At 43.4% G+C, this 27,776-nt stretch overlaps 5 protein-coding genes across 5 annotated transcripts; 4 read left to right on the top strand and 1 right to left on the bottom strand.

Moving 5' to 3' along the window:
- Window positions 1-4,312: 4,312 nt before the first annotated feature.
- On the top strand, window positions 4,313-7,238 carry LOC133915124 (scarecrow-like protein 9). The gene is made up of 2 exons (XM_062358151.1): window positions 4,313-4,666; window positions 4,775-7,238. The coding sequence occupies exon 2, from the start codon at window positions 4,903-4,905 to the stop codon at window positions 6,835-6,837; it is 1,935 nt and encodes a 644-aa protein (XP_062214135.1). The 5' UTR covers window positions 4,313-4,666; window positions 4,775-4,902; the 3' UTR covers window positions 6,838-7,238.
- Window positions 7,239-7,531: 293 nt separating this feature from the next.
- On the bottom strand, window positions 7,532-9,778 carry LOC133915125 (uncharacterized protein At5g02240-like). The gene is made up of 7 exons (XM_062358152.1): window positions 9,594-9,778; window positions 8,975-9,243; window positions 8,840-8,876; window positions 8,645-8,742; window positions 8,476-8,537; window positions 7,964-8,087; window positions 7,532-7,831 (listed from the first exon to the last, which is right to left on the bottom strand). The coding sequence occupies exons 1-7, from the start codon at window positions 9,652-9,654 to the stop codon at window positions 7,712-7,714; spliced, it is 771 nt and encodes a 256-aa protein (XP_062214136.1). The 5' UTR covers window positions 9,655-9,778; the 3' UTR covers window positions 7,532-7,711.
- A 4,025-nt stretch (window positions 9,779-13,803) lies between these two features.
- Window positions 13,804-16,070, top strand: LOC133915126 (uncharacterized). The gene is made up of 6 exons (XM_062358153.1): window positions 13,804-13,985; window positions 14,060-14,146; window positions 14,248-14,310; window positions 14,404-14,505; window positions 15,227-15,485; window positions 15,646-16,070. The coding sequence occupies exons 1-6, from the start codon at window positions 13,905-13,907 to the stop codon at window positions 15,753-15,755; spliced, it is 702 nt and encodes a 233-aa protein (XP_062214137.1). The 5' UTR covers window positions 13,804-13,904; the 3' UTR covers window positions 15,756-16,070.
- Window positions 16,071-17,788: 1,718 nt separating this feature from the next.
- On the top strand, window positions 17,789-18,481 carry LOC133915123 (cyclin-dependent protein kinase inhibitor SMR4-like). Its single transcript, XM_062358150.1, has one exon. The coding sequence runs from the start codon at window positions 17,887-17,889 to the stop codon at window positions 18,208-18,210; it is 324 nt and encodes a 107-aa protein (XP_062214134.1). The 5' UTR covers window positions 17,789-17,886; the 3' UTR covers window positions 18,211-18,481.
- A 477-nt stretch (window positions 18,482-18,958) lies between these two features.
- LOC133915122 (uncharacterized) lies at window positions 18,959-22,561 on the top strand. Its single transcript, XM_062358149.1, has 6 exons — window positions 18,959-19,293; window positions 19,620-19,762; window positions 20,216-20,266; window positions 20,363-20,584; window positions 20,682-20,784; window positions 21,805-22,561. The coding sequence occupies exons 1-6, from the start codon at window positions 19,205-19,207 to the stop codon at window positions 22,349-22,351; spliced, it is 1,155 nt and encodes a 384-aa protein (XP_062214133.1). The 5' UTR covers window positions 18,959-19,204; the 3' UTR covers window positions 22,352-22,561.
- Window positions 22,562-27,776: the final 5,215 nt, after the last annotated feature.

Raw genomic sequence — 27,776 nt, 5'->3', positions numbered from 1 at the left:
ACCGTAGCCAGTAGACCTTGAGCTCTCTTCATCAACTCCGTCTCGTTCATGTCTTTAAGAAGACCTGCCCAAATTTTCAATAGATAGCAAGTATGAAAAATAATTTTACTGAGATCACGAATCAATTTTTTCTCCGAACAGGCTCTGATTCTGGTTTTACAAATATCCCAACAAACTGCAGCCAAACCAACCACATGAAAAACCGTTACATGTGGCATACAAAATTGAATCCACTCATAGTATTGATGTATGGAGTTTGGAGTTGAATCAGAATCAAGAAATAAAGTCACAAAACCCCATACGGATTTGGTAAAAGGACAGAGAAAGAAAATATGTACACAAGATTCTTGTTGTGTACATAAATAACAGGTGCCATCCCCTACCCATTTTATTTTTATCATATTGTCTTTAGTAAGAAGAGCAAGTTGTTCCAACAACCAAAAAAATATCTTAATCTTTTAAGGAATCTTTGCTTTCCAAATATGTTTAAAAGAAACATTAGGGGAACCCCTCGTAAGCCATCTATACATGGATTTTACTGTATAGTGGCCACTTTTTACAAAGGATCAAATAACATAATTATTAGATTCTTTCAAGATAATATGAGCAACCAGGCTATGAACAAAAGTCCACTGAGAATGAAGTACAGTGTTCATCCACTTTGGAAAGGATAAATTCCAACCATTTTCAGAATATTACAAACCATAATGCCCGCATCTGTATAGACCCTGTACAACACTGGAAACAAATCACATAGGGCTTTAGGAGTCACTCAAACGTCTTCCCAAAATCTGGTATTCTCCCATTCCCAGCAAGAATTCTTCTACCTTGGAGGTAAGCATACTTGACCTTAAGTAAATCAAACCAGCAGGGAGAATCTCCAAGTTTAGGTTTCACATTAGCTAAAAGAGAGAAGTTAAGATACTTTTTTCTCACAATTTGTTGCCATATCCCCTCATTTTTATCCAGTTTTCGTCACCATTTGCATAGAAGAGCAATGCTCATTTTGGATAAGTTTCTAATACCCGGACCTCCTTTTTTCTCAAGGTTGTAGATAACATCCCATTTAACCAGATGATATCTCTTTTTTATTCCTCCTCCTTGCTAGAAAGGTTTTCTTCTAGTCTTGTCAATATTCTTAATCACAATCTTAGGCAGCAGATACATGGATATATGGTAAATAGGGATATTAGAAAGACTAGCATTAATCAAAATCACACTTCCTCCAATGGATAAAAGACCCCCTTTCCAAACATCAGGTTTCTTACGAGTTTTTTTCTCTACTGCAACCCAATCAATAATATGCGGTCTACGAGGGCAGATATGGATACTAAGGTATTTGATTGGAAAATACCCAATTTGACAGTGAAAGAGATTGGCATAAGTGTTCAGGATCTCATTATCACCTCCCATCACCAAGACTTCAATTTTCTGGATTTTTTTTATAAGCTAGACATTAACTCGTACATATAAAGCAAAAGTTTGAGATTTGAGACCTTTCAATGTCATTTTTAATACAAAGAATGGTATCATTAGCATATTGTAGTATTGCAACACCTTCATCAACTAGATGAGACATAAGGCTAGTATTTTTTTACTTTTCAGAGCAGTCTGAATCATTTTAACAAGGTAATCAGTTGCCAGATTAAATAAAAAGAGAGAAAAATGGTCACCTTACCTACCCCTTTAAAGCTTCTAAAATATGACCTCATTTAATTGTTGATTTTAACAATTAAAGTTCCACCACTCACCACTTTTTTAATACAATTTCTCAATTCCAAACAGTGAAAGAGGAACTCCTAATTCACCTTGTCATACGTTTTTTTAAATCCAACTTAAGAAATGCTAATTTGATTAATTCTTTTTATTTCAGGTAAAATCTCATAGCCACTACACCATCTATAATGTTTCTATTTTTTATAAATACATTTTGATGTTAACTAATGAGTTTGTTCATGAAAATGCTCAATCCTAGTATTTAGAACTTCGGTGACACACCTAGAAGAGCTGAGTAGGTATTTGGCACGAATCAGGATCCTCTGAAGTGGAGGAGCCACTGCAGAGGATCAACAGTGATGTGCATTAGGAGATGTTTACAGCAGTCAGATCAAAATCTGGCGACCCCAGATGAAAATGCTACGGTACCAATGAATAGTAGAAAACCTCGATACAGTGAATGGAACTATTGTTGCTCCAGTACTTTACTACAGCAATCACAATTAATTAATGCAGGGTACTGTAGTAGCGGATACATGACACTGTACAACAGTAACTCTCTGCAATAATCGTGATTATGGCAGAGTATCCAGGTCCATTTGGCACCACCTCGTTGTTTCGGTTGGACGAGCAGGGGCCAGGCCAGGGAGATCATGACGTTGGGAGTAGGAATTGACCAGTGACGGCCGGATCACCACCGTGACCTCAACCAAGATGTCGCATGGAGTGTTCGCATTGACCCGATGAGCCCCTGCCTGGCCCACGGCACGCAGCTCAAGCCACCCGCTAGTGAGTGTGACGGTGCGCGGGTGCGCTCCAGAAAGCAGCCGCGGCGGGATCGGGACAAGCGCAAGCGCCGCCTGCCTGCCGCGCACGTCGCATCGCATTGTTCTCAGTCTGTCCGCGCCAGTCACTTTGGAGGACGCGTGGGCGTGGGGCGGTGGCACCGCAGCCTTGCAGCGAGCGAGCGAGCGCGGTGACCGGGTCAGGCTCGCGCTCACGCAAACAGGCCGGCCGCGTAGAGTGCTGGGCGCTGGCCGCTGCGACTGCGACTGCGAGACGGGCATGGGCCGTTGTGCCGGGTTTGGGCTTTGGTTTCTCTCGCGGGGCAAAGCAAATGTCAGCTGTTGTTCGGGCCCGTGGGTTGGCTGGGCCGTTCGTAGTCGAAGGTGACTCGCTTGGGCCAACTCCGGCGAGCGAACGAAACGTGTCGTGGAAGCGTGAAACAAGTGTTTGGGCCTCTTTTCTGTGTTTTGGACTATGCATCGGGCTCGTCTGAGCAGCTGTTTGGTTGTACCAAGGCTTTTCAAAAGCTGTTTTGAAAAGCTGCGTATACAAAAACTGTTTTTAATTGATTTTTTATACGGATAAAATATATAATATATATAATACTCTTTATAATATTATCTTTAGAAGTTATAAAAGCTCCTCTAAATCAGCTTTTGACTCCCCGTAATAATAATATTTTTTTATGTCTCAAAATATATTTTTAAAAACAAACAGTTTAAATTAGCTTTTTACTGCTGAGCAGCCAAAGGCAGCGTAAGCTGACCCGAGACTTGAGTATGCCGTCAACTGCTCGGCCGGGACCAGCATCTCGTCCCGTTCACACCAACGATGCGTGCTTTGGACCCCCTCGATCCTTTCTGGTGCCAATTGCCGTGCCCATACATGCGGCTTACAATACTTTAGGTTTGTAGGTAGAGGCAGTAGTAATTTAATCTATTCACCTAAAGAAAATACTAGTAACTTGAAATCTTTGCGAGAAAGATTCTGGGAAAAAGGGTACAAATTAATTGATTTGCGTATAACATTTAGCACAAGCATTGTAGACTGTTTTTGTACTTTTATGTTTAACCATAAAGGTTACAATTGAAAAACAAAGTTTGAATGAAAAACACAAGTGAAGTCTTTCAGTGATAACTTATAGCCGTTTGACAGATGTAATCGTAGATGTGTAAGTGTGGTGCATGCAAAAAGCTACGCCTTGTAATTATAAAATAATTATAAAAGAGGTATACATGCAGTAAAGGATGACAAATTGAAGAAACTTTAGTTCATCTCTTCCTACATTGTAACTATGCTAATATGTGATGGGCTACAATTGTACTTCATGTTCCACAATTATCACCATGGGACACTCTTTAACTGTTCAAACTGAATTTGCAGTGTCTTTCTTCAGGTTGATCATAATCTTAATGGGTTGGAGCATATGGACTGTTAGAAATTACAGGATTTTTTAATGACCCTGCACCAACACTTCAAATCAGCGAACAAAATTTTCTACATGATTTTTTTATGGTTATCCATCATGCAAAATTTGTCATGATTTTGCCCCTCTAGTTCCTTAAAAAAAAGATGACCCTTATCCCTACATGTCTCAAAACCGGAAGCAATTCCTCTAACGTAACCTTATAGGGCAGTGGTTACTGTATGTGGGCCCAGATGTGTGGACCTCACGCGTCAGTGATCACTGCACAACGTAAGAGGATCTCGATTCCTCAAAACCAGAGTTATCGCCCGCAGAGAATCCGACCATTTCCCGTGCTGAGGTTCTCTGTGCAGCACCTCACCCAGATGCATCCCCTCTTCCTTGCAAACACCAGCCCGTCATTTCTAAAAAAGGAAAAAAAAAACAATCTCATTGGTGGTTTCTTAGTGCTGCGAGTTAAACAAATCCTCCAGTTGGTGAACAGAATGGAAGTTGCTGCCGCACTAGCCACGCCAACCAGAACTCTTGGACTCTTGCTGCCTCTGCCCCAATCACCATTGCTTTCTTCCTCCAAGGTTCCACGCAGCAAGGCAGCCTCCAAGATTTTAGAGCGCAGAGCACTACTTCGTTTGGGAGCCACAACTAGCAAGTAAGCGACGTCTGGTCATCCTTCTCCCAGTCTTTTACTAGGCCAATAGATCACAGATCTTGGTAAGGAGTTCGTCTTCGGTTTGCAGGGTACGTTTCTTCTTCTTCTTCTTCTTCTTCTTTCTAAATTACTTGCAGTAAATATCATGGGATGCTATTAGACTGTGGCGTCATCTGATTGTCTTGCCATTTGTCCAGTTCTCTAAGCGGAATCTTGTGTTCTAGAGAAAAAAAAGGCACCAGCAGCCCAGTACGAGGTGAGATTCCCTTTTGTAAATCTGTTAACTGAGTGCAACTCAGAAAGGCAACGAGAAACGGATTAAGGAATGGTAATGGACCCTGGTTCTCGCGATAATCTTGACTTTGGTGATCGATTGTCCACTCCCAATCCATCCATCCCTCACATGATTAGTTTCTCCCTTCAACAACAATCACAAGTCCAAATTTTTCCTTCATATGGATCCCACAACCACGACCCTCCTGTCAGTTCCCATCCATCTCCACCCCAGGTCATGCCTGGCCACACCACGCCGAGCCCCGCATCAACAACCTCGACCGAGCTGGACAACCCCGAGGATTTGTCCGAGGCTGTCGCCGATGATGCGGTCCTTGCATACATCAACCAGTTCCTTCTTGAAGATGAGGATGATGAGTCTTATCCTGTTACCAGTGCACCTGTGGAGGGTTCAGCACTCCTCGCTGTGGAGAAGCCCTTCGTTGACATCCTTACGGCTGCTAAGCCCACGCAGGAAGGGAAATCTTGGACAGCTGATGGTTGTGATATCACAGGAAGCGGAGGATTTTATGATGTGGTCACGAGTGATCAGAACTCTTGTCAATTACCTAGTGAAATGGTGAAGGAGGATGCAGTTTGTGCCGTTCGTAAAGGTCGGAAGAACCCACATGACGATGGCTTGAAGTTGGAAGAGAGGAGGAGCAAACAATCTGCGTTGTGCGACGAGGATACCGTCCGACAGATGTTTGATGATGTACTCTTGTGTACTGATAAGAACTGTGAGTTCCGGTCACCATTGCCACCTGAAGCACAAATTAGCGTCGGATATGTGAAAGGATCGGGAAATAAAAGAGGACGAAGGAAGGGAAGATCTGGTGCTCATCCGGAGGAGGAGGCAGTGGATCTCACAACCTTACTTATACATTGTGCTCAGGCCGTAGCTATTGATGATCACCGGAGCTCAAATGAGTTGCTGAAACAGATCAGGAAGCATTCTTCTGCTACCGGAGATGCTGGCCAGAGGCTGGCACATTGCTTTGCTGATGGGCTCGAGGCTCGCCTAGCCGGCAATGGTAGCAGTATTTACCGTTCACTTGCTGCGAAGAGAACTTCTACTAGTGATATACTGAAATCATTCGGTTTGTATGTTAAAGCGTGCCCATTCAAGAAAATATCACACTTCTTCTCAAACACAACCATCTTGAATGCTTCTAAGAGTGCGGCAAGGTTGCACATTATTGACTACGGGATACAATATGGTTTCCAATGGCCAGTCCTCATGCAGCGGCTCTCAAAGAGATGTGGTGGCTCCCCAAGCCTTCGAATCACTGGTATCGACTTTCCCCAGCCAGGATTCCGCCCTGCAGAGCGTATAGAGGCGACAGGGCGGCGGTTACATGAGTATGCCCGTATGTTCAATGTTCCCTTTGAATATCACGCCATTGCCGCCAAGTGGGATACCATCCAAGCTGAAGATCTCAAGATAAAGAGCGATGAACTTCTTGTTGTCAACTGCCTTTACCGAATGAGGAACATGATGGATGAGACGGTGATGGATGACAGCCCGAGAACGAGGGTTTTGAACACAATCAGAAAGATGAATCCACATTTGTTTGTCCATGGGGTTGTCAATGGACTTTACAGCGCACCGTTCTTTGTGACACGCTTCAAGGAGGCTTTGTTTTTTTTCTCTTCACTCTTTGATATGCTTGAAGCGAACGCCATGCGGGTGGACGAACATCGGCTGCTGATAGAAAGAGACTTGTTTGGACGGGAAGCTCTTAATGTGATTGCCTGTGAGGGCACAGAGAGGATTGAAAGGCCGGAGAGCTACAAACAATGGCAGGTGAGGAACCTCAGGGCAGGCTTCAGGCAGCTACCTCTGAATGAAGAGATAATGAAGAGAGCAAGATACAAGGTGAACAAGAGCTATCATAGGGATTTCCTCGTGGATGAAGATAACAAGTGGATGCTACAAGGTTGGAAGGGCCGTGTCATCTTTGCTGTTTCGGCATGGACTAGCTAGGCCTGTAAATATCACTGGGTCAGCAGACATCTTCTGATTCGCCATTTTGTCGTGTGTGATGTTTTTGTGATGAACTCTGACTCTTTTTCTAGGAACAAAGATATTGATGTTTGACATATTTTTGTTGATGAATTCTGACCCTTTTCTGGGAGCAAAGATATTGATGCTTGACATAACTGGAACATAAGCTGCTTGTAGGTGTCTATCTTCAACATTTGTGTAATAGAGTGACAGGTTTTTGTCTAACATGATGCCCAACTCTAGCTTGCTCCCTTTTTTATCAAACAATACTCTTATTTTGGTCCTTGAATCGATAGCGACGATATTTTTTCACTGTATCATTCATTTCATTATTCGCTTCAAGAAATTGTTTACTGCTGGTGAGACACTAACCAGCTGTTGTAGCACGCCCCTGGGGATATGATGAAGCGTTCTTTTTCAATGAACTGAAGAAATACCTGGTTGTGAACTTGTGATCCAAGAATATATTGGCATCGTTCAAAGAACCAGCAGGCTGACGGCGTTCGCCAAAAAAATAGCCAGCACCTTGCAGATAAGAAAGACACATTCGACGCCATAGGGAAGCCTTGCAAGTTGCAACTTGTGAAATCAAACTGGCAGCTAATGGCGCCTGAATAACTTGGCTCTTTACGATATATGCCGGGACAAGGACAAAGCGCTCTTCGCAGCAGTATGCCTCTGAACAATTCACTGATTTCTCTCAGCAGTTTTGACAACATGATTTTTGCCATTACACATAAATGCAGCTTCATCATACACAAGCTAACTAGTTATAAATCCAATACAGATCCATCAGCGATGAACTGAAAACATCATGAAAACCTAGACATGAGAATATGCTTTAGCAGATCGCTCAAAACCGAGCAGTAACCTGGGAGAACAATGCCTTAAAATCTTTCGTTGGCGTGCCCACACCTTCAGGCTTCGAAGCCAAATCAAATGCCTTGAACTTTATCTCTTCATACTGCAGAGCCTATTTTCAGGGGGAAAAGGTTTACAATCAGAATGGCTAACTCACGACCATAGCCAATTTTAACCTGGTCCTTTCAGACAGATTAGTAAGTGGTGGTTCACTGCATTTATCTTGGCAGTATCAGAAGGTTACCTGAACACAAACTTCAGCCACATCAGCTCTTGGAATTGACTTTGTGTCGGTCTGGAGAAGTTCATCATCTTTCCCAACAATTAACTCCCTCACTCCCCCATCTTTGTCTTGCAGACCTCCGGGCCTAAATTTAAGGGAAGAAGAGAATATCAGATTGTATATAGGCGAAGATAATAAGATCAGGCTATTTTCTTTTGTATTAGCTTCACACAAGCTTTCTACAAGACTATGCTGCACAAGCTATTTTTTTGTTCTATTTTTCCAAAAAGGAAAAGACTTAGCACAATATTCCACACAATTCAGAGAAATGCTTCTTTAGATGTACAAAACAAAAAGAGTTGAAATGAGACTAGCATAACTTATTAGTTTCCAAAAGGTGGGCAGAAGGAATGTCCTAGAGTATTTATCTTGTCCAAATTGTAGCATGCTACATTAGCAGAAGGAATCATTTTCTTCTTTCTGTGACATGCAGAAGGCTTAATTTTGATCTACATGCACTGTGTATTGTGTACCTTATAATTGTATAAGGGACTCCACTGTCTGCCAAATACTGTTCTGCCTTGCGCTTCCACACCTACAGCAAACATATATGAAATAATCAAGATCTCACATCTACACTTAGGTGATATCGGGGGATTGTGAAATGCAGTTGACTAGAGGAATAACTAAACTCCAACTTACCAGTATATTGCCGTTACCAAGGCTGTTCAGTGGATGGTTAGGATTTGTTCCTCCCATGGATCCCACCAACACTATATGCTTCGCTCCAGCAGCTTTGGCTGACAAAACAGGCAACCCACTTAACAAACAATCATGCACTAAAGGATGTCAAAATCAACAAACTGAACAATTAAGCAGAATGAAAAACAAGCTTACCAGCATCAATCTGATTCTTTTGGCCAATCCAATCCACCTAAAACACATCCAGAACCAATGTCATCACAAGTTAAACTGTGCAATAACAAATTCTACGAATGTACAAATGGTCTTGGAGAGATTCTGCCAACCAACCTGCTCAGGGTACATTCCATCATAGTAGAACTCAGGTCTCCCCCCTTTGCTAGGGTCGAAACCCGGTTTCATCTTCGGGACAGCACTTGTGAGGATTATGAGCGCATCGGCGCCTTGAACAGCAGGTGCTAGACGATCTGCATCCCTTATGTCGGCAATGTAAACATCATCTCCTCCCCCAATCTTCTGCTTGCTCTCCTCTGTCCTCACTAAACCTCTTGCGACAAACTGTTCAGATCTCTCTTTTAGCTTGTTGTAGACAATTTGGCCTGACATCAAGTAACTTCAGTGTGAGCAGTGAGTACGCACAGAAATTGTTACACACCCATTGCAGCAGCTTCACTAGCACTGGAATTTAGAACTAACTTTACAAAGACGGTAGTCAAATTGTGGATAACCCAAATCGGAGAGATTGTGATTCCGATCACAATTCCCACGACACTCTAGCCAATCCAAAATCCCCAACAAGGAATTTCAGGAGCCTTGAACAACAGACGGATTGACACGCCATCTGGTTTTTCTCTATGAGACAGTACCACATCGCAACAGCGCGCACGACGACTCCGAGGGCCTAAAATAAATGCTGCAGTAACGGAGTCGACGGGGACGGTAGAGCTACCTGTGCGGCCGCCGGCGCCGGTGACGAGGACGGTGGGACGGGGCGCGGCCGAATCCGCCATGACCTCACGGTTCGTGCTCGCGGCGATTCGTGCTGGATTTCCCTCTCGGCTCTGTCGACAACTGCGGCGGCCGGTGGGTTTGGGAACCGTCTAGAAGGTCATGCCGATCCGATGGAGGAGTTGCAGTCGGACAGGCCAAGAGGTGCGCGGCGTGGAGAGCGCCCACGTCACCCTTGTTGCAACAAGCGATTTTTTTATATTTCGAAAATATTTTTTAAAAAGGCATTTTAAAAAATTACAAAACTAGGCTACCGACAAGTTTAAAAATTTAAAAATATTACGTTCAATTGCTCGAAAAATACAAAATACTATTAAAATAATAATGAAAATTTCTAAAAAATTGGTGATGCAGAGGATTTATAATCTAACTCTCCAAAAAATTCAACTCAAACTATTACTATGTACAATAAAATTTGTCTTTTTTATTTCTCATTATACATATCATTATTTTGTCTAAATTCTTTTGAAAACTTAGATCATAGTATTCTCTACATCACAAAAAATTTCATAACTATTTCAGTAATATTTTAAATTTTGAAAGTAATAGAACATAATATTTTTTTATTTTTTAAACTATTGCTTATTAAAAGGATGACAAGTACTTGTCACTGTAACAATAGTTTAGTTTTGCAATTTTTTAAAATGGTTGTTTAGTTTTACAAAAATTTTATTTTTGTATGTAGAATAAAAAGGGTACATTTCACAAAATTGCAACTATTTGTGCCATTATAATACAAAACTAAAATTTTTGAAATATATTTTACAAAACTACAACTATTTTGACCTTGATAACAAAAACTATAATCTTTTATCTAGTCCCACCTGTCAGCCACACATGTGTCACATGGTCTGATATCATATGTTAACCACACATATGTCAAAAGGTTGTAGTTTCTTATTACCAAAAATCGAAGTAGTTGTAGTTTTATGAAATAGATTTCAAAAATTATAGTTATATGTTACAATGTATAAATAGTTATAGTTTTATGAAATTTACTTAAACAAAAAAAGTCTACAACAGACTAGCTTGCTAAGGACCAGACCAACCCGAACCAGCCCAGCTCATCCATGTAGGGTGTGTTTGGTTTAAGAGATAAGGTGGGATGAGAGAAAGCTATCCTTGTTTTGTGGTGTTTAGTTTGAGATCAACAGGGGATAGGATGGCCCTAAGAGAGAATATACCCTCATATATGGGATAAGACTATCCCTAAAAAATTGACGAATCCAGCCATCCCACTTCTCACGCGGGTGCTACGCTCACCTCCCGAGCTCTCATACCACTTTGCACCCTTCTCCCTCCCGTCACCCCCCTACTCGTAGCCTCGCTCCAAGTCCCCGTTGACGGCGACGCTTGCGCAGACCAGCTAGGTGCCTAAGCAACTGTGCCCCTTTGCTATGCTCTCTCTCTCTCACTCACTTTTCCTCACTGGCATCCCCAAGTCGAGCTCTCCTCCACAACTAATGTTGGGTCAAAAGGGATCCAGCTGCACTATCGATGAATCTACCACACCCGAGCACAGATTCACTTAGTCTGAGCTCCGAGAGGGTGGGAGGGAGGTCACACAACACATTTTTGACTGGTTCTGCGCAAGTTCCGGTTGGACCGAGCCGCATTCTGACATCTTCTTCAGCTCAGGTGAAAGGATCTAATGGCCATAGAGTGGAGGGGTGAATAGGGCTCTAATCAAATTTTAAAATAACTTCTAGAACAAGGAGCAATTTTAGCCTAAAAGAAGGAAATAGAACTACTCGAGCAAGTAAGCTAGAATATAGAGAACAAACATGCAGGCATATAACTTAATAGTAAATTGCGGAATTGAAACTTACATGAAAGTAGATACTAGAAGTAAAATGTGAATAGAAAGAGAGTAGGAAAATAGGACATCGATTTTTTTCCGAGGTATCGAAGATTTAGCAATCTCCCATAATCCTTGTTGGAGCATCCAAGTAAGGATATCACTTACTTTTGAGTCACTAAGACTCAAGTACTCACTAGTGATTGCCATTTCTTCATCTCCGGACTGACGAGCATCAAACAAGTATAAACTCTTTTTGGAGCTCCTACAAGAACTCTAAGAGCTCATCAAGAACACCTCAAATCACCACGACTGGCTAGATGTTGTTAACCACCAAGAGTAACAAGCTAACTGATTCATTTGATCCCTATCAAACCTAAACACACAGCTAGATGCACACTCATTACTCTTAAGTCACTAATGAAGTCATTAACCTTCAATTAGGGATATGGAAATCAACTTAAGTACTCTCCCTTGCTTCTTGATGATACACACATCGTATGAACTCTTTTGAGTTGCAAGAGGGACAAATGAAACCGGGTGAAGGGTATATATAGGCTAAAGATTCAAATCTAATCGTTGCCTAACCACCCATATTTTCTATGAACACCGGATGATCCGGTGCACATATTATTATACACACAAGATAATCCGGTAAGTAACCTTTTAAAAAAGCTAGTCTACTAGCTGTCAATAGCTGTTGCCTGAAAAGCTTCGACGTTCTTCATAGCACATCACCGTACAATCCGGTGAGTTCATTTCCCATGCATCGAGGCACCAGGTCTGAAAATGCTCCGATGTTACACATGTCAACACCGGACCATCCAGTGCCTTAAATTACAATTACTTCGAAAATTCCAACTTTCTGTTAAATGCTTATGTATTCATCTTCTTTGAACACGGGACAATCCGGTGTACTTAACTTCAATTTATCTCATAAAATACACTTCTGTTAAATACTCCGGTACACATATTTACCATCACCGGACAATCCGGTGAGGTCATTCAGCTCCTGCTCAAAACTGGAATAAGTTCCGATGAGTATAAGTCTTTCAGCACTGGACAATCCGGTAAGAACAAAAACTCTAAGACTCATCCAATTCAATCGATTTTGAGTATTAATTTCATGACTTCTCACCAATAGGATTCTCTGAGATATCTAATGCTAGATTTTTTTTCTTCAATTGTGCATCCAACTAAGTCTAGATATAACTGGATCATACTACAACACTTAGTCCCCATTTATAATACGGTCAAAAGACTAGAGAAGAACATATATATACTCTAAGTATCCTCAATCACCTTGTGACACTTAAAACTAGAAGATCTTTAATTTTAACGCAAATATCCTTTTATCATCCAATAGAATCTCACGAGAAACTAAGAAAACCCATACAATCTTTATGAACTAAGTTTTTTATTTTCTTCAAAACATACGCATTAGTTCCAATAATACGATTGTCATTAAAATTCAAACACTTAACATTTATCTAAGGACCTAGATGCTATATCAGGCATCTTCCTTTGCCACCTCGCCGTTAAATCCGTCGTGGCGCCTCACTGCTGGTCTCCTTTCTGTTTCAAGCCACAGTGAGCTTCGTTGTGACCCATAAGCGTATCGCTCGCACTAGTTCCCTTTAGGCTTGACGCTGACACGGCCGTCCGTGTGAGCCAACCTTCGCTGTGTCGAGTCACTTGATGTTGCTCGGGCTTCGGTTGGGCTCATTGAACACGGTCCACATTGCCGAGTTCCCCATCTCGTGCTGCAGGTGATGCTTCCCTCGGCTGGCCATGCCGCATGGCCGTTCGTCGGTGGCGATGTGCGCCACCGTGGCCCGCGCGCATGTCGGCAAGAGACCCATCACTGAAACCTTTTGACCTGACCACTAGGCCTCGGTCCCACCATCAGAGAGATGAAACATAGAGGTCTCACGTGATAGTGGTGGCATCTACATCCAGTTTAGTCATTCTCATCCCTCCAATCAAATAAAAAAACGAATCATTTCATCTTACTTTATCCCTAGAAACAAACAAAAAATAAATCATCGCATCTCACTTTATCACGAAAAAAAACTCATCCTATCGCTTAAAAAAAGTATCATTCCATCCTTAAAAATAACAATAACTGCTTCAGTCTACATCCAGTTTAGTTATTTTCACCCCTCCAATCAAATAAAAAAAAAAAATCATCTCACCTTACTTTATCCTAGAACCAAATAAAAAATAAATCATCGCATCTCGCTTTATCACTGGAAAAAAACCCCCACATGCTATCACTCATAAAAAAAAGATCATTCATCCTTAAAAATAACAATAACTGTTTCTTATTTCAGTTTACCATTCAACCGAATACACCCGTAAACGGAGACTGCGCGGCCGTCAAAAGAATAAATAAAAATAGAACGGGCTAAAACCCTAGCAATCCCCTCGCCGCCGCCGCCGAACGAGGCAGCCATGAGCGGCGCGGGGGGCACCGCCGACTTCTTCTACCGCGAGGCGCAGCGCCTCGGCTACGTCGCCCGCTCCGCATTCAAGGTCAGCTGCCGGACTCTTCCTGTGGGTTATCTCTTCCTGTGCCGTGCCTCCAACCGGTTGCTTTGCTGCTGCAGCTGATCCAGATACAGAAGCAGCACAGGCTCATCGCCCCGGGCGCTGCCGTCCTCGACCTCGGCTGCGCCCCCGGCGCGTGGCTCCAGGTGATGATCCGTTTACTCTTCCTCATCTCCTCGATCTCTCGGTATGTGATCAGTCCTCATTTCCAGATGTGATTGACTAGCTCGGTGGCTGCTTCGTGCAGGTGGCATGTCAGAACCTGGGTCCGCTCGAGAAGGGCGGCATTGTCGTCGGTGTTGATGTTAAGGTCAGTGGCGGTGGAGTTGTCGTTGGTCAGTGCGATTGATTGTTGATGGATGGGTGGTTGGACTGATTCAGAGACTCGGTTGTTGCAGAGCAGAAGGTGAAGGTCCCCTCTGCACACTGCGATTCACGGGTCAGGACCTTCTGTGCAGATGTCATGACTCTGATGAAGCGGCAGGCTCGGGCGATGTCGCCACAGGTTCAATCGCTTCCTTGCTTCCTTGTGATATGATTGAATACTTTTGCTTCGCTTAGTCTGGATGTGATAATTGCTACAACACCTAATAGTGCCATATTGCTCAGGTTTGCCCAGTTAGAGTTTGGATTAGAGTGAAGCTGAGATTTGGCTTAGTTGCTTCAGATTCATGAAATAGTAGTGCCTGAATTACAATTTCATGTATCTGTATTGGAGAATATGATCAAGAAAAAGGGAAAGTTTTGGAAGGTCCATACTCCTGTCCAAACGTAGGTTGCTGGGGATTATTGACTGGCAGCACTTTTAACTTGAAAAAACGTGTGTAGTGAATCATTTAGTTTGTAATAACGCTATGGAGTTAAACTGAAGTTAACACTTAGGTTAGATACTATTGAATATACAACTAACTATGATGCTGCAAATTGTGGAGACCATGTACTTGTTCAGCGTTTAGTTCTTATATGAAAAGCACAATTTACAGTTGTTAAAATGAGAGCATTATCACTTTGAGAGAAGCTGAGCTACATTAACCCAACCCTCTGTCCTTCCTACCCTGCGATACTACTATTAGGAGGATTCATCAATCGAAAAACCAAGCTTGCCCTTCTCGGTTTCAGGTTAATGATTAGAAAGACCAAAACAAGGATTTCAGTTATATGTGGCCTGTGATCTTGCCATCAATGCTATTTGTAGTTTGATTAATGGATTTTATCCTCTTCTACAGGAACGAGGATTCTCTGTGATATTGTCCGACATGTGTCCAGCAGTTTCAGGTATCACAACCAAAGATGCAGCTATATCTTGTGAGTTGGGCATGCGTGCTCTCTCTTTGGCATTAGGAAAGATAAAAGTAAAAGAATCAGATTACAGTGCAACTATAGAGAAGTTTCAGAGCTCCACTGAGCCTGATCCTGACGAGGATGGTGTTCTTCGCCGTGGAGGCAGCCTAGTAATTAAGTTTCTTGAAAACGAGGATGTACCAGGTTATTATAAGTTCTGGCCATTAACTGATTTGAGATGTTTTTTCTATGCTATTCCACTTAAGCAAGTGCTATTTTCATTTTAGCTATTGTTTCATCTGACAGAGTGACAGTCATACTATCTATAACTTGATTTTGACTACCTATTGTTGTGTTGATGCAGGGTTTGGCAAATTTTGCAAAGAGAAGTTCAAGAAAGTATCATTGTTGAGACCCAAAGCGACTCGATCTAGCTCGAGGGAGATATACATGGTCTGCGAAGGTTTGCGGTAGAGAGGAGAGCTTGAAAAGGCAAGCGGAAACTCCATACTATTCGTTCTCGAACTGAGTTGATTAGAAGGCAATTCAGTTGCCTTGAATTGGAGCAATTGTTCTAGCTGGTGGCAATATTATACAACTGTTTGATCTTTCGAGGGCAATATACCGCAAGCTTTGGTATTACTAGTTCTGTTACTTGTGTAATAACTTTATGGAACTGTGCTAGTTCATGCTAGAAATAGTGTATCATCTGTTATACTAGAAAATAGAAACAGCATTAAGTCCTGGTTCTCCATGAGAGAGAGTATGAAATCCTTGCTTTTACTGGTACCAGCCTCTCTGCTGCATGTTTTGAGCGGACTGTGAGTAACTTGCACGGACCGAGGAAATAGGTACCTGAAATCCGGCCTATATATGTTTGAGCCCGGAGGTGCATCGCGCGATAGCGCCACGCGCACCCGTTACATTGTGATCCCAAAAGAAAAAAAATTGAACAGCGGGTTCCCAGCCTAGCATGCGCGAGCTGGTTGAGTTTTTTTTTAAAATATATTTTGTAATATTAATATTTAAATAAATAGATCTTTGATAGAAAAAATTACATGAATAGACGTGTAGTTCGCGTCAGCCGTATGAGCAGTATTTCGTAGAAATCACGGTTTATAATACCATTTTTCTTATCTTTATATAAAACTGTGGTCTTCTGTTGCTATAAAAATCTTAATTTTTTTTATATGTTTCATAATTTATGTACAATCTAATTTAATTAGATTCATCTAAAAATCATGTGTAGGATTTAAATTAAAATTCTCAAAAAGACTATTTTTATAACTTTTAATAATTGTTAGGATCTAAAATAAATTTCTAAAAATCTGAAAAAATTCACTAATATTCATATTATGTGATGGACTAAATTTAAAATTATTTTGTAATACTTTTTATATGTATTTTTATTATTTCATGTTAAAGTAATTATTGGAGTTGATGATTGGTCGGCAATACTGTCTTGACTCATGCGAGGAGGCGCGCGGCGCGCCGGTTCGCTCGATACAGTGCCACGGAGACGGAGACACGACCGTGCCACGCTGGCACCAACTTTTCGGTGGTATAAGCAATGGATTGGCTCCGGTGCGGGAGATGGAGCCCACGTTCCGAAGAGATATGCTCCACTGCTCCAGACCGTACCATTTTCTAGCCTATCCATCCATGGCTTCTCCAGAGTAATTGAGGCTGCATTTGAACGACGACACTAACCTGGGATCCACTGCGATTTGGATCTCACTCGCCTGTATGCTACCAGCCTCTCTATAACTAAAACGTCGGCCAAAGCTCCATTCAGGAAGGCTGGCTTACTTTGTGTTTCAAAAGCCAACCTTTTCAAATAACCAGTCAAAAAGATAATTTATCGTTGTTCTTAATCGCAAGCTTCGGAGCCTGTTTGGAACGCAGCCCTTGCTGAAAGATTATTAAAATATCACAGAAAAAACTAAGTGCTAAAGGAATAGTATAATTTTTTACCTCTTTCCAGATCACTTCAGCTAGGCAGCGCTCTTCTCTCATCTTCTCATTTTTTTAATCAAGAAGAGCACGATTCTTGCACAACTAGATGGCATCAGTGTTACTTAAACACCGATGCCTAATTTTTTTATCAAATCACACACTCCGAATCTAAATTATTTTCACGTGTTCAATTTTTTTTATCAAATCGGACGTATCAATTCGAGTTGGGTTCCTACTTCGTCTCTGTTTTTAGATAAAATAGCACAAAGAATCCGCGTGGGAGCTCTAGACCATTCCGATACTTTCGACCGACGCGTTTCCCGCGCACTGGCCAGTTGGTGCCACGTGACTCTCCCAGCCATCGCACATCCTCCCTTACACCTCCATCTCACAAACAACCGGCCCCCACACCCCTCTGCCCCACAAGTCATGCCGTGATTCAGCGCACCGCCCGTCTCCCCTAACGATCGCACGCACCGCAACGCCGCTGGACTCCACTTCGCTCGTTGCACTCGCATCACCACCCACTGCTATATTACCGCCCCACCAGCTAGCTGACGCTGCTTGTGCTGTGCTACTTGCCCTGTTCTTGGTTCAACTCGGAGGGGAGGGAGCCGCTGTTGCAAACCTTTTTTCCGAGAAGATTGAGATGGAAGCGGAGCGCGGCGAGGAGATGATGATGGCGGCGGCCGAGGAGGGGTGGCAGACGCCGAGGCGGGAGGATTGCCGCATCCCGGTGGTGCCGCCGTGCCCGGCAGCGCCGCCGAGGAAGAAGGCGGTTGCGCTGTCGGAGTTCGCGGGCAGCAAGCGTCGGGAGCCGCCCAAGGGCGGCTACTTCCAGCCGCCGGACCTCGAGTCACTGTTCGTGCTGGCGCCGCCGCGGAGGCAGGCCTCCGGCTGCGCCCGAGTTAAGCTACACGCCGGCGCTGGTCCGGTGGACGGTGCAGTTCATGAACCGGCGATAGCTAGATAGTTAGCTAGCTAGTAGTAATTGTAGGTGTAGGGATGCACGCAGCAGCAGCACATCTTTTTTTTGTGTGTGTGTGGTTTTGGGTAGAAGATGGATGTGCGTGCATTTGTTGCTGTGCTTTTGTGGTGATTTCACCGCGCGTTGCATGCCTTTGTGATCCTGTTAGGGCTTAGGAGATCAGGTTCGAATGATCTGCAGAAGGTGTGAGACGTGTACTATGTGTGATGTAAAATGTTTATGCAAGTAGGGAAACTCCTGAAGGAGGCTTGTGCAACCTTACTGTTGTCAGGGGCTGGTCAGGGGATGGGAGGGGCTCGAGCCATTACCGGCTGCCATGCACTCCCATATAGCCGTCCAAACTTACCTTTTTGCAAGAGAAGAAGAGAGATGAATTAGAGGGGAGGAAGAAGACGGTTGTCCCCTGTTTTAACATTATCAGAACTTGCTCGGGATAGCATTCTGGTGAATGTGTGTTGTCCCGTCGAATTTGATCGGGTGTCGATTTCACTTGGTGATTGGTGGTTTTTGTGGCGAAAATGCAAAAACCCAAACGTGCCTCTTTTTTCTGTTTTTTTTTCATTTTTGATGGACGCGCCTTTCTTTTGGTCGATAGGTTATTGTCCTTCCTCTCTTTTTTGCGAACGTTCGAGGAGGCAGCCCATACGCAATCTCGCGGCCCAAGGAACGAAGCGAGGCGGCGGCCCATACGCGTTCTTGCGGCCCAAGAAGCTTTACAGGCGGCAGCTCGGCGGTGGCCAGAGCACCGCACGTTCGGGAAGACTCCAGACTACTCCGCCGCCGGGGCACGGTCCCTCTCGGCGACGCCACGACCGACGAGAGGGAGCCGGGTCTCCACCTCCACTTCTCCTTATAAAAGGAGAGGAAGAGCCCGTCAGAGGGCTCTACTGATCTCACCTGAAGCAGTTCCTTCCCGTTCGTCTTGCAGCAGCAACAACAGCACCGGCGGTGGTAGCGGAGATTCTCAAGCGGAACTGAGATGGCGAGTGACGGGGGGCCCGACTGGAACGGCCTGCTCAAGTGGAGCCTCGCCCACGCCGACGGCACCGCCCCGCCGCGCGTTCTCAGGTCCGCGCCCCACGTCCAGATCCCCTTGTTTCCCTCCCTCCATGCGTATTCGTTCCGTTGCAAAACCCGAATTATCAGTGTTCACATGCTTAGTTTATGCCCTGCTCTGCAATAGAAACCCAAAGCAGGAGCTGCGAGGCTTAAGTTCTTTTTTCCGTGTGGATATTAGCGTTAACATCTGTTGCTAGATTCGCCGTACTTAGGTGAAGCGAAGCCTGCCGGAGCCATGGCTTGTGTTACGGTAGATATTAGACTGCTTAGTTGAGGGTAATGCAAACGTATGATCAAATGCTAGTGTTCATAATTTCATTGGCTTTGTTCTGCAGTGAGGAAGACAAGAAATGGTTCATGGAGGCGATGCAAACGAACACAGTCGATGTCGTCAAGAGGATGAAGGAGATCACTCGGGTGATGAAAACTCCAGAAGATGTCTTGCAGTCGCAGGGCGTAACTCCAGAGAACATTGAAGGTATCGTTTGGTGCCTTTTAGCTCTTTCCAAATCAATTTTGATTCATTGCACAAAAGGATCAGTCCGGTCTTATGTATTTACCTTTATGCATAGATGTTCATCAACTTGTAAAGTTTCTTAGACAGCTCAAATAAGTAGGAACCTGAGGGCATGGAGCCATGGAACCTTAGTGTGCAGGGTATGACAGGAGGATTCTGGGAACTCCATAGATAAAAAAACTATGCTATGTGTTTGAAAAAAAAAAATGTAATGGCAACGTTCATTGTTGGTAATTGATCTGCCACAAACTGTCATATGAGGAATTCATGTTTATGGTGTTTATTTATTGCTAGATAACTGGTGTTTCCACTTTTTTCTTTATACCCTCCTCAGAATCAAACTAGTGGGCCTTCATATATGTCGATGTAGATATTGCTGAGTCTGGAATGAAAATTTACTTACTTTATTTTCAGATATGTTGGATGAGTTACAAGAGCATGTGGAATCCATCGACATGGCAAACGGTAAGAGTCATGGTCATGGTTAAAATTTACGACCTCCTGTTTGTAAATGCTTATTCTAGTTCCGATTCCTAACACATATACTATTTATTCAAATAGATCTACATTCCATTGGTGGGTTAGACCCTCTACTTGGTTACCTGAAAAATTCACATGCTGGCATCCGAGCAAAGGCAGCGGAAGTTGTGAGTACTATTGTGCAGAATAATCCCAAGAGCCAGCAACTTGTCATGGAATCTAATGGACTGGAGCCACTATTGACAAACTTCAGTTCTGATCCGAATACAAATGCACGCACAAAAGCTCTAGGAGCAATCTCTTGTAAGTCATAATCTCTTGCAAGAACCTTAAAGGTCAGGTGTAGATAATTTCTTCTGTTACTCATGCTAACCAGAAACTTTGTACAATTATTGTGCAGCTTTGATTCGTCATAACCAGCCTGGAATTTCTGCATTTCGCCTGGGGAATGGCTATGCTGGATTGAAAAATGCACTTGGTTCTGATGATGCTAGACTTCAGAGGTATGTTGCCTAATATTTAGGAAAACCAGGACAAAACATTCCATAACGCATATTTATGATTTGATTGGCTTTGTGGTAACTTTTTGGACAGTAGGACCATGTCGAATTGTCGGCACATACTTCCCTTCTGTTTCGACAAAATTGCTTCTTTTGGGCACAAAACAGTGTCTAACAGACAGTGGAATTTGGGTATATGGGAGTAGTCTTGCTGGGTAATTCACTAAGAATTTTGCCCCTGGAATCTGAAGGGACCATGTGTTGATTGATAATTCTAACTAAAACATCAATTGCTAGCCTTAGAACATGAACACCCATTATAGCGGAAACGCGAATACATACCCGATGAGGAGGATGACATGATGATTGTAGCTCCGTCGGTGTAGAGCCGTGATAGGGATCAGTATGGGTTGGAGTAGTGCAGTGCAGTGCCCTGATTGAAGGTGTGGTCGGCGCAGTGGAGACGGTGAAGGCGGTGGTGTGGTTGTCGGCGGTGGTGTGGTGGTGTGGTCGTCAACGGTGATCATGTTGGCGGTGGCCTTCGCTCCGTTGCGGCTCACGTGTTAGGATCGATGTAGGTTAGCAAATATGTGGGGTGAGGCTAAACCTCACGGGAATGATGGTCCCGTGAGGTGCTGGCTCCCCCTAATATATGTGTGCGCCGCGTGGAACGGGACCACAACCATCTATTGGTTGCACCCCTGATTAGTGCGCGAGATGAGGCCATGCTTCCCTGAAGTCTCTGTAGTTAGTTAGGATTTTTATGAGCCGAGATCAACACCAACACCATGCAGTCCCATACTAGCGGTGCTATACTATTGTAGTGCGGCATTTGTTTATTCAATTTCTTTGCTAATGGTAATGGGGCCATCATGATTGTGCATGTACCTTTTTTTTTTGGTTAAGAGCATTTTGGTTTCGTTGTGCTGTTCCATTTTTGAAACTTTTTAGTCTAGTTGATAATTTGGTATTGAAATTATCTGACTGCAATGTCCATAACGTAGTTCTGTTGCGTCATTTCAGGAAAGCTCTCAATCTCATACAGTACCTGCTGCACAACAACAAGGCAGATAGGACCGTAGCTACGGAGCTTGGTCTTCCAAAGCTAATGATTCATCTCGCGTCCAGTGATGATTCCTTAGTCCGTGAGGCAGCGTTAGGCGGTCTTCTTGAGTTGGCACAGGACAAGACATCTGATGCCGGTAACGCTCTATCCGACCAAGACAAACTGAAAGAAGTCCTCAGGAGCCGGATTGAAGGGATCAACATGATGGATGCCGACGATCTCCATGCTGCTCGCGAGGAACGACAGCTGGTGGATTCACTCTGGAATGAGTGCTACAACGAGCCGTCGTCCCTCAGGGAGAAGGGCCTCGTGGTGCTTCCTGGAGAGGATGCACCCCAACAACCGCCACCAGATGTCGCGGGAAAGATGTTTGAGCCGCCTCTTCGCACATGGGCTGCAGCAAGACCTGCTCCGAAAGACGATTCTGATTCCGGCAGCGGGAAGAAGGATCCGCCGTTGCTTCTAGGCCCTGGACCGTCTTCCAATACCAATTCCAGTTCTTAGACTTGGCTGCCGTTGTGGACGGCTGAAAGGAGCAGACCTGAATACCTGATAGAAGTCTGTTATTTCCCGCACAACCCTATAACATATTGTACGTTCGTAGTTGTATTCTGCTGATATGCTCTGCATTTTGATTTTAGAGTTTGCTTGCACGAGGCGGATAAATATTTGTATTTTTTGATGCTCGTGAATTAATGCAACTTATATCTTTTTCGTGAGGTTTTTTTTACCTGTTGATTTCTTTAGGGGATGTTTGGTTTCTTGGAGGAGGTTTAGTTGAGCAGTATTGTATTAGCATGTTGAGGAGAGTTATATTTTAAGAGGATGAGAGGAGTTGTATTTGTTGAAAAAAGAGTTTGGTTGGTTGTATTTGACTAGACAGCTAGAGTTGAATTTTTGTTTAGTTGATTGAATCTGAGATCATTTAGTGACACTGATATGTTGAATCAAGTTTCACTCCTATATATTTGCATCTGACTTGTCAAATTAGAACAGTGAATGTGATAACTAAACATGATTCTCTTTAAAATTATAGTATTTATTGACCTTAGTTGAAAGAGATTTGAGTAACCAAATACACCCTTATATTCTCTAGGTTTGATTGTAATATTTTCACAATCTGGAGATGTTGAGCTTGCCCGGTAATGCGTATGTATTATCAGTTTCCATGATGGCCGTACGATTCTCACCCTACCTCTGCACTTGATCTGGACGACTGATAATTTTTACTTTTTAACCTTTTCAGAAAATATTTTTTACAAATAAATCTGTCAGGAAAAGATGTCAAAAAATAGATCATTTTTAGGGTGCTATGACCTTTGACGCCGTTGGATCATCACACGTTGTCACCAAATTTGACGCCGTTCTATATTAAGTAGGATATACGCCATTCTATGTCACGTAGTATATGCGTCGAAAGCACTGCTGACTGGTTCTCTTGATTTTTAATCCGAAAGTTCATGATATATTGGTATTACGTGTAACTTAGTCTGGACTCGCCGGACAGTGTCACTCCGTACTCTTATAAAAAAAAACACACCTGTTACAATACTCTTACCTGCTCATATATGTACAATATTTTTCCGTACCACTACCGTGCGGGTAATACGTCCCGACGGTTACCCACACCCGAGGAAGGAACGAAGCAGACTCGAGCACATCCTGCACGGTGCCCTCGGCGCCTCGGCATCGTCCTCGGCCACCACACCACCACCGCCATGGCTCATCTCCTCGGCGCCGCTGCGGCCTCAGATAGATCATCATGGGCATGGCCGTGATCGTTGACTGACAGCTGACAACAACATCATTGCATCTGCATGACTGCATACATGCGGTCGCCCTAGTGCCCTCGGTCAGCAGACAACGACGATTGAGACGTACGGATGCACATGGGCCATTTGGCCGTTTTCTCGTGTGGCCGAGCATGTATGTCAAGGGTCAAAGCATTCACTTTCCCTCTGCTTAGGCCAGCTCCAACCGTTGCCCTGTCGACCCGGCAAATCATTGTGCCGATGGATTTATCGGCCTCGGCGTGCGGCGAAGCTCTGCATAGTTATACGGGAGCTCGACACAGGGATACGGCAGCGGCGTATTTGCCGCTCGCTCCAGCCTCCCGTAACACCGTTCATATAGGGTGATACGTGAGTTTAAAGGGAGTAGAAGAATAATAAAATATAGAAAATAAGTTAGTTGTTGGAGATAGAAAAAATAAAGGATGCTGTAATAATATTATAGGGGATGAAGTTTAGAGTTTCTGTTAGAGATGATCTTAAACTAGTTTAGTTGGACGAGTACAATACGTATGCTCAAACAACTAACTCGCTATAGACTAGCGTCAGATCGATTTGGGCTAGTTGGGCCATCACTTATAGGACAGATATGTAGGAAGGTCAGAAATTTATGGGTAAACGGGTATGGTACCAGAAGAACGGATTTCAACCTGTTTTACTGATGGGGGATGATTTTACCCATTAAGGTTCTATTAGTTTGCTCTAGATTATAAATTGTGGATTATAAATTTTACAAATAAATGATTAGATTTTAAAAGTGAATTTTACAAATATATACTGAATTATGATACAATCCACTCAAAAATGAATTTTTACGATTCACAAAGAATGCAGAAGAAAAACAAACAGGATTTAACATACACATAAGAAAAATGTCTCCTACCCGGTCTTTAATAAAGTAGTTACTCGTCAGGTAGCGTGTAAAAAAATCTATTGCCATCTCTAGTGTCATAGCACGACACGTCGTAGTTCAATGGCACAATTCCGTAACCTTTGACGGTCATAGGGCCGTGTATAAGTGGCACGGCGCCAGGCGTTTTGACGCCGTGCTATGGGGCTTAGACAACATGCAACATCTGTACGAATTGCCGATTCCATTCGTTCAACAATCAACACCAGCAGATGCAAGGGAGCTGGAGGAGCATGCAACGCATCGCCTTCTAGAGTTTTCCAGACTGCATCAGCAAGGAGGACTTTACACATACTCTACAAGCTAAATACTGAAACAGTGTGACAGGAATATTTGCAATTATTCTTGTTCTCGACTAAAAGAATCTTTACATCGTATAGCCATATCCATACAATATATATGCATGTCATGGTTCACTGGGTACTTCTACTGCAACGTTCCTAGGACAATGGTTGTTTTGATTAAGATATCCATCTTTGCTTTAGTAGGTGATTGAGAGTGGATTGATTAGGGCCTAAACATAGTCACATAGACCGATTAGTCAAAAGAACAAATCGTTTCCCAGGACATCTTACGAAAGCAAATGACGTTACGTTCGCGCCGGCTGAGTGCTGACCATGATACGCAAACTAGATCAAGGCTCATTTGACGAATAGATACTAATCAATTCAACTCAAACTAGATAACCATGCATGCATCGAAGTAACTCGCTAGCGATCGAGCTAGATAACTGATCTAGGTTTATCTGTCTAATTAGCATTGCTTTGTACATCACGGCCTCATGGGGTCCACCGTTCACCAGGATCTTACAAAGGGCACCTAGCTAGCACAGCACGTCCTTGACGAGCTTGTGCCTGCGGGGACTCTCCGACCTCCTTCCTGCTCGCCGCCGGTGACCTTGCCGCATCCGTTGGTGGGGAACGGCTGCTGCTTGCTCCTGCCTTCTGCCGCCTGCTGCATCCCGACGCCGAAGAGAACTGCCTCTTCTTCCCGCCCACGCCGAAGAGAACTGCCTCTACTTGTTTTCAGGGTACAAAAGTACACAGCAGAATGTCAATCCAGTGGGAGTTGCAATACAGAACCAGCCATCCAGGCCATGCATCGCCTGATGAACATGTGCAGCAGTTTGGGAGCATTGGACGTTTGAACTGGATATATGAGCTATTGATCTATGATGGAATCATAAAGGAGGCATCAACCAAGTATCACTTCCTGCATCACCTAGGCTAATATCGTGTCAGCAACTACAACTATGAAGTTTGGTATTCTGAGGACATGTTTGGTAGAGCTCTATCTCATTCAAATTCTTTACGGAAAGTGATTCTAGAGGGAAGTGATTGTTTAGAATAAACTATATGAAGAAAGTGATTTTGTGCGAGAGGTGAATTAGACAAAACTGCTTTTTTCAGCTCCCCAGTTTCTAATTTATTTTAGAGAATCACTCCCACGGGTTTCACTCAGAGAGCTAAAAGCTAAAAACTACTATTTGACAGATTCCCTCTGATTCCAATAAAAAAACTACTCTGAGAGCTCTGTTAAACAAACCTAAATCAATTTCTGATGTTTGAGAGACTACTGTCTTTTGATTCCTGCATCTTCTTTCTGTATGGCACGTAGCTCGTACCTGCAGAAACAGAATGTGTGTACATTGATGTTGTCAATAATCGATGATAGCTGGTAGGAGGAAAAGAGAAAATTATACAGCAGCCGAAGGTAAGCTGCCACAAAATGTCACTATAGTGTAATTCACACCGTACTGAAATGTTTCCATTTTTTGTTTTTTCGAATTTAAAAGTTGTTTATTTAGATCAACGCACGGGCACCTCGGCTAGTCATAAACAAATTTCACATTGGCAAAGGTAAGCTGTCACAAAATTTCACTATAGTTTAAACAAGTTCCCACTCAAAAATATTACTCTGCGCAGCAGAGCTTTGTCTAAAATGGAACATAAGGAACATGAATCAAGGTGGATCTGGTCAGAAAATGCACCAGAAACTGACATCAAGTACAAAGCTCCCTCGATACTCAGGTCCTGTTTGTTTCAGATTATAAAAGCTAGATTGTGATCAAAATCCAAAAGCTGAAACAAACAGCTGTATTGTAAAAGCTGGATTCTGATCACAATCCAAAAGCTGAAACAAACAGCTGGTTGGAAAAGCTAGATTGTTACAATCCAACATACAGATTGTAACAATCCAGCAATTTGCTTTCCAACAGATTGTAATAATCCACAATCCAACTTTTCACAATCCAGATTTTACAATCCAGCTTCTTACAATCCACAATCTATAAGCTGCTTTTCACAATCTACAGCTGAAACAAACAGGGCCTCAGATATGACAAAAAAATAGGTAAGTACAAAGCATGATTAGCAGCAGTTCAACCAAGCTGCTGTGTACTATATGCAAAGCCAGGATCATGCCAAGGCCACAGATAGCAAACCATTGGAACCTCTAGTTCAAGTTATGTAGCCTCTGTTGTAAAATTTCGGAAATTTTAATGTGAGAATTTCTTTTGTGGGCCGAATCCTAGTAGTCTAACTGGGCCAGCCTTGTGTCTTTTTCTTGGCCCAAGCCCGCGGTCGTCCAGCTAAAATCGGTGACCGGATGCTAGGGTTGGGCAGGAGCGTGACATCGGTTGTGGATGAGGATGGGAGTGCCTGGGGAAGCTCTGGGCGGCGGCAGTGAAACGGTCAAGCCTGGGTCCCTTGCGCATGCGGTTCGGAGGCGGATTCGTCGGCCTCGATGTGCGGGGTGAGTCCCCACTTCATTTGTTGACTCCTCTCCTCTCGGTAGACACATATTTTGAAATCGGATTTCTCACTTTCCCTTTGTTCCCTTTTCGGTTCGCAACGGCGAGGTTGAGCTTGAGATTCTCTTGAGCTCGATCTATTCACTTGGTGCCGTGAAGGAGAACTTGTTGGTGACTGGAGTTGCACAGCTTAAACTCGCCCACACGTTGCGTGGCAGTGTGGAGCGGCTCTGTATCTCGGTGACCCATGCCGCCGGCAACGACAACGCATAGGGTTTCTGGGTCAGTGGCTGACTTGTTGTGCCTTGCCTCGATTATCAGTGTGTTCCAGCGGGTTACTTTGTGAGCATTCTCCTCCCTCTCGGTTTTGAGCAGTCAGGCTATATGTGTAGTGATACTCGATGAGGAATAATCGATATGAGATTGGGCATATTTTTCTAAGTACAATAGAGTTTAGACCTGTTTATTCTCTCTAGC

This window comes from Phragmites australis, chromosome 4 (assembly GCF_958298935.1).
Source record: "Phragmites australis chromosome 4, lpPhrAust1.1, whole genome shotgun sequence".
Lineage (NCBI taxonomy): Eukaryota > Viridiplantae > Streptophyta > Magnoliopsida > Poales > Poaceae > Phragmites > Phragmites australis.
This window is presented reverse-complemented; position numbering and strand designations above follow the sequence as displayed.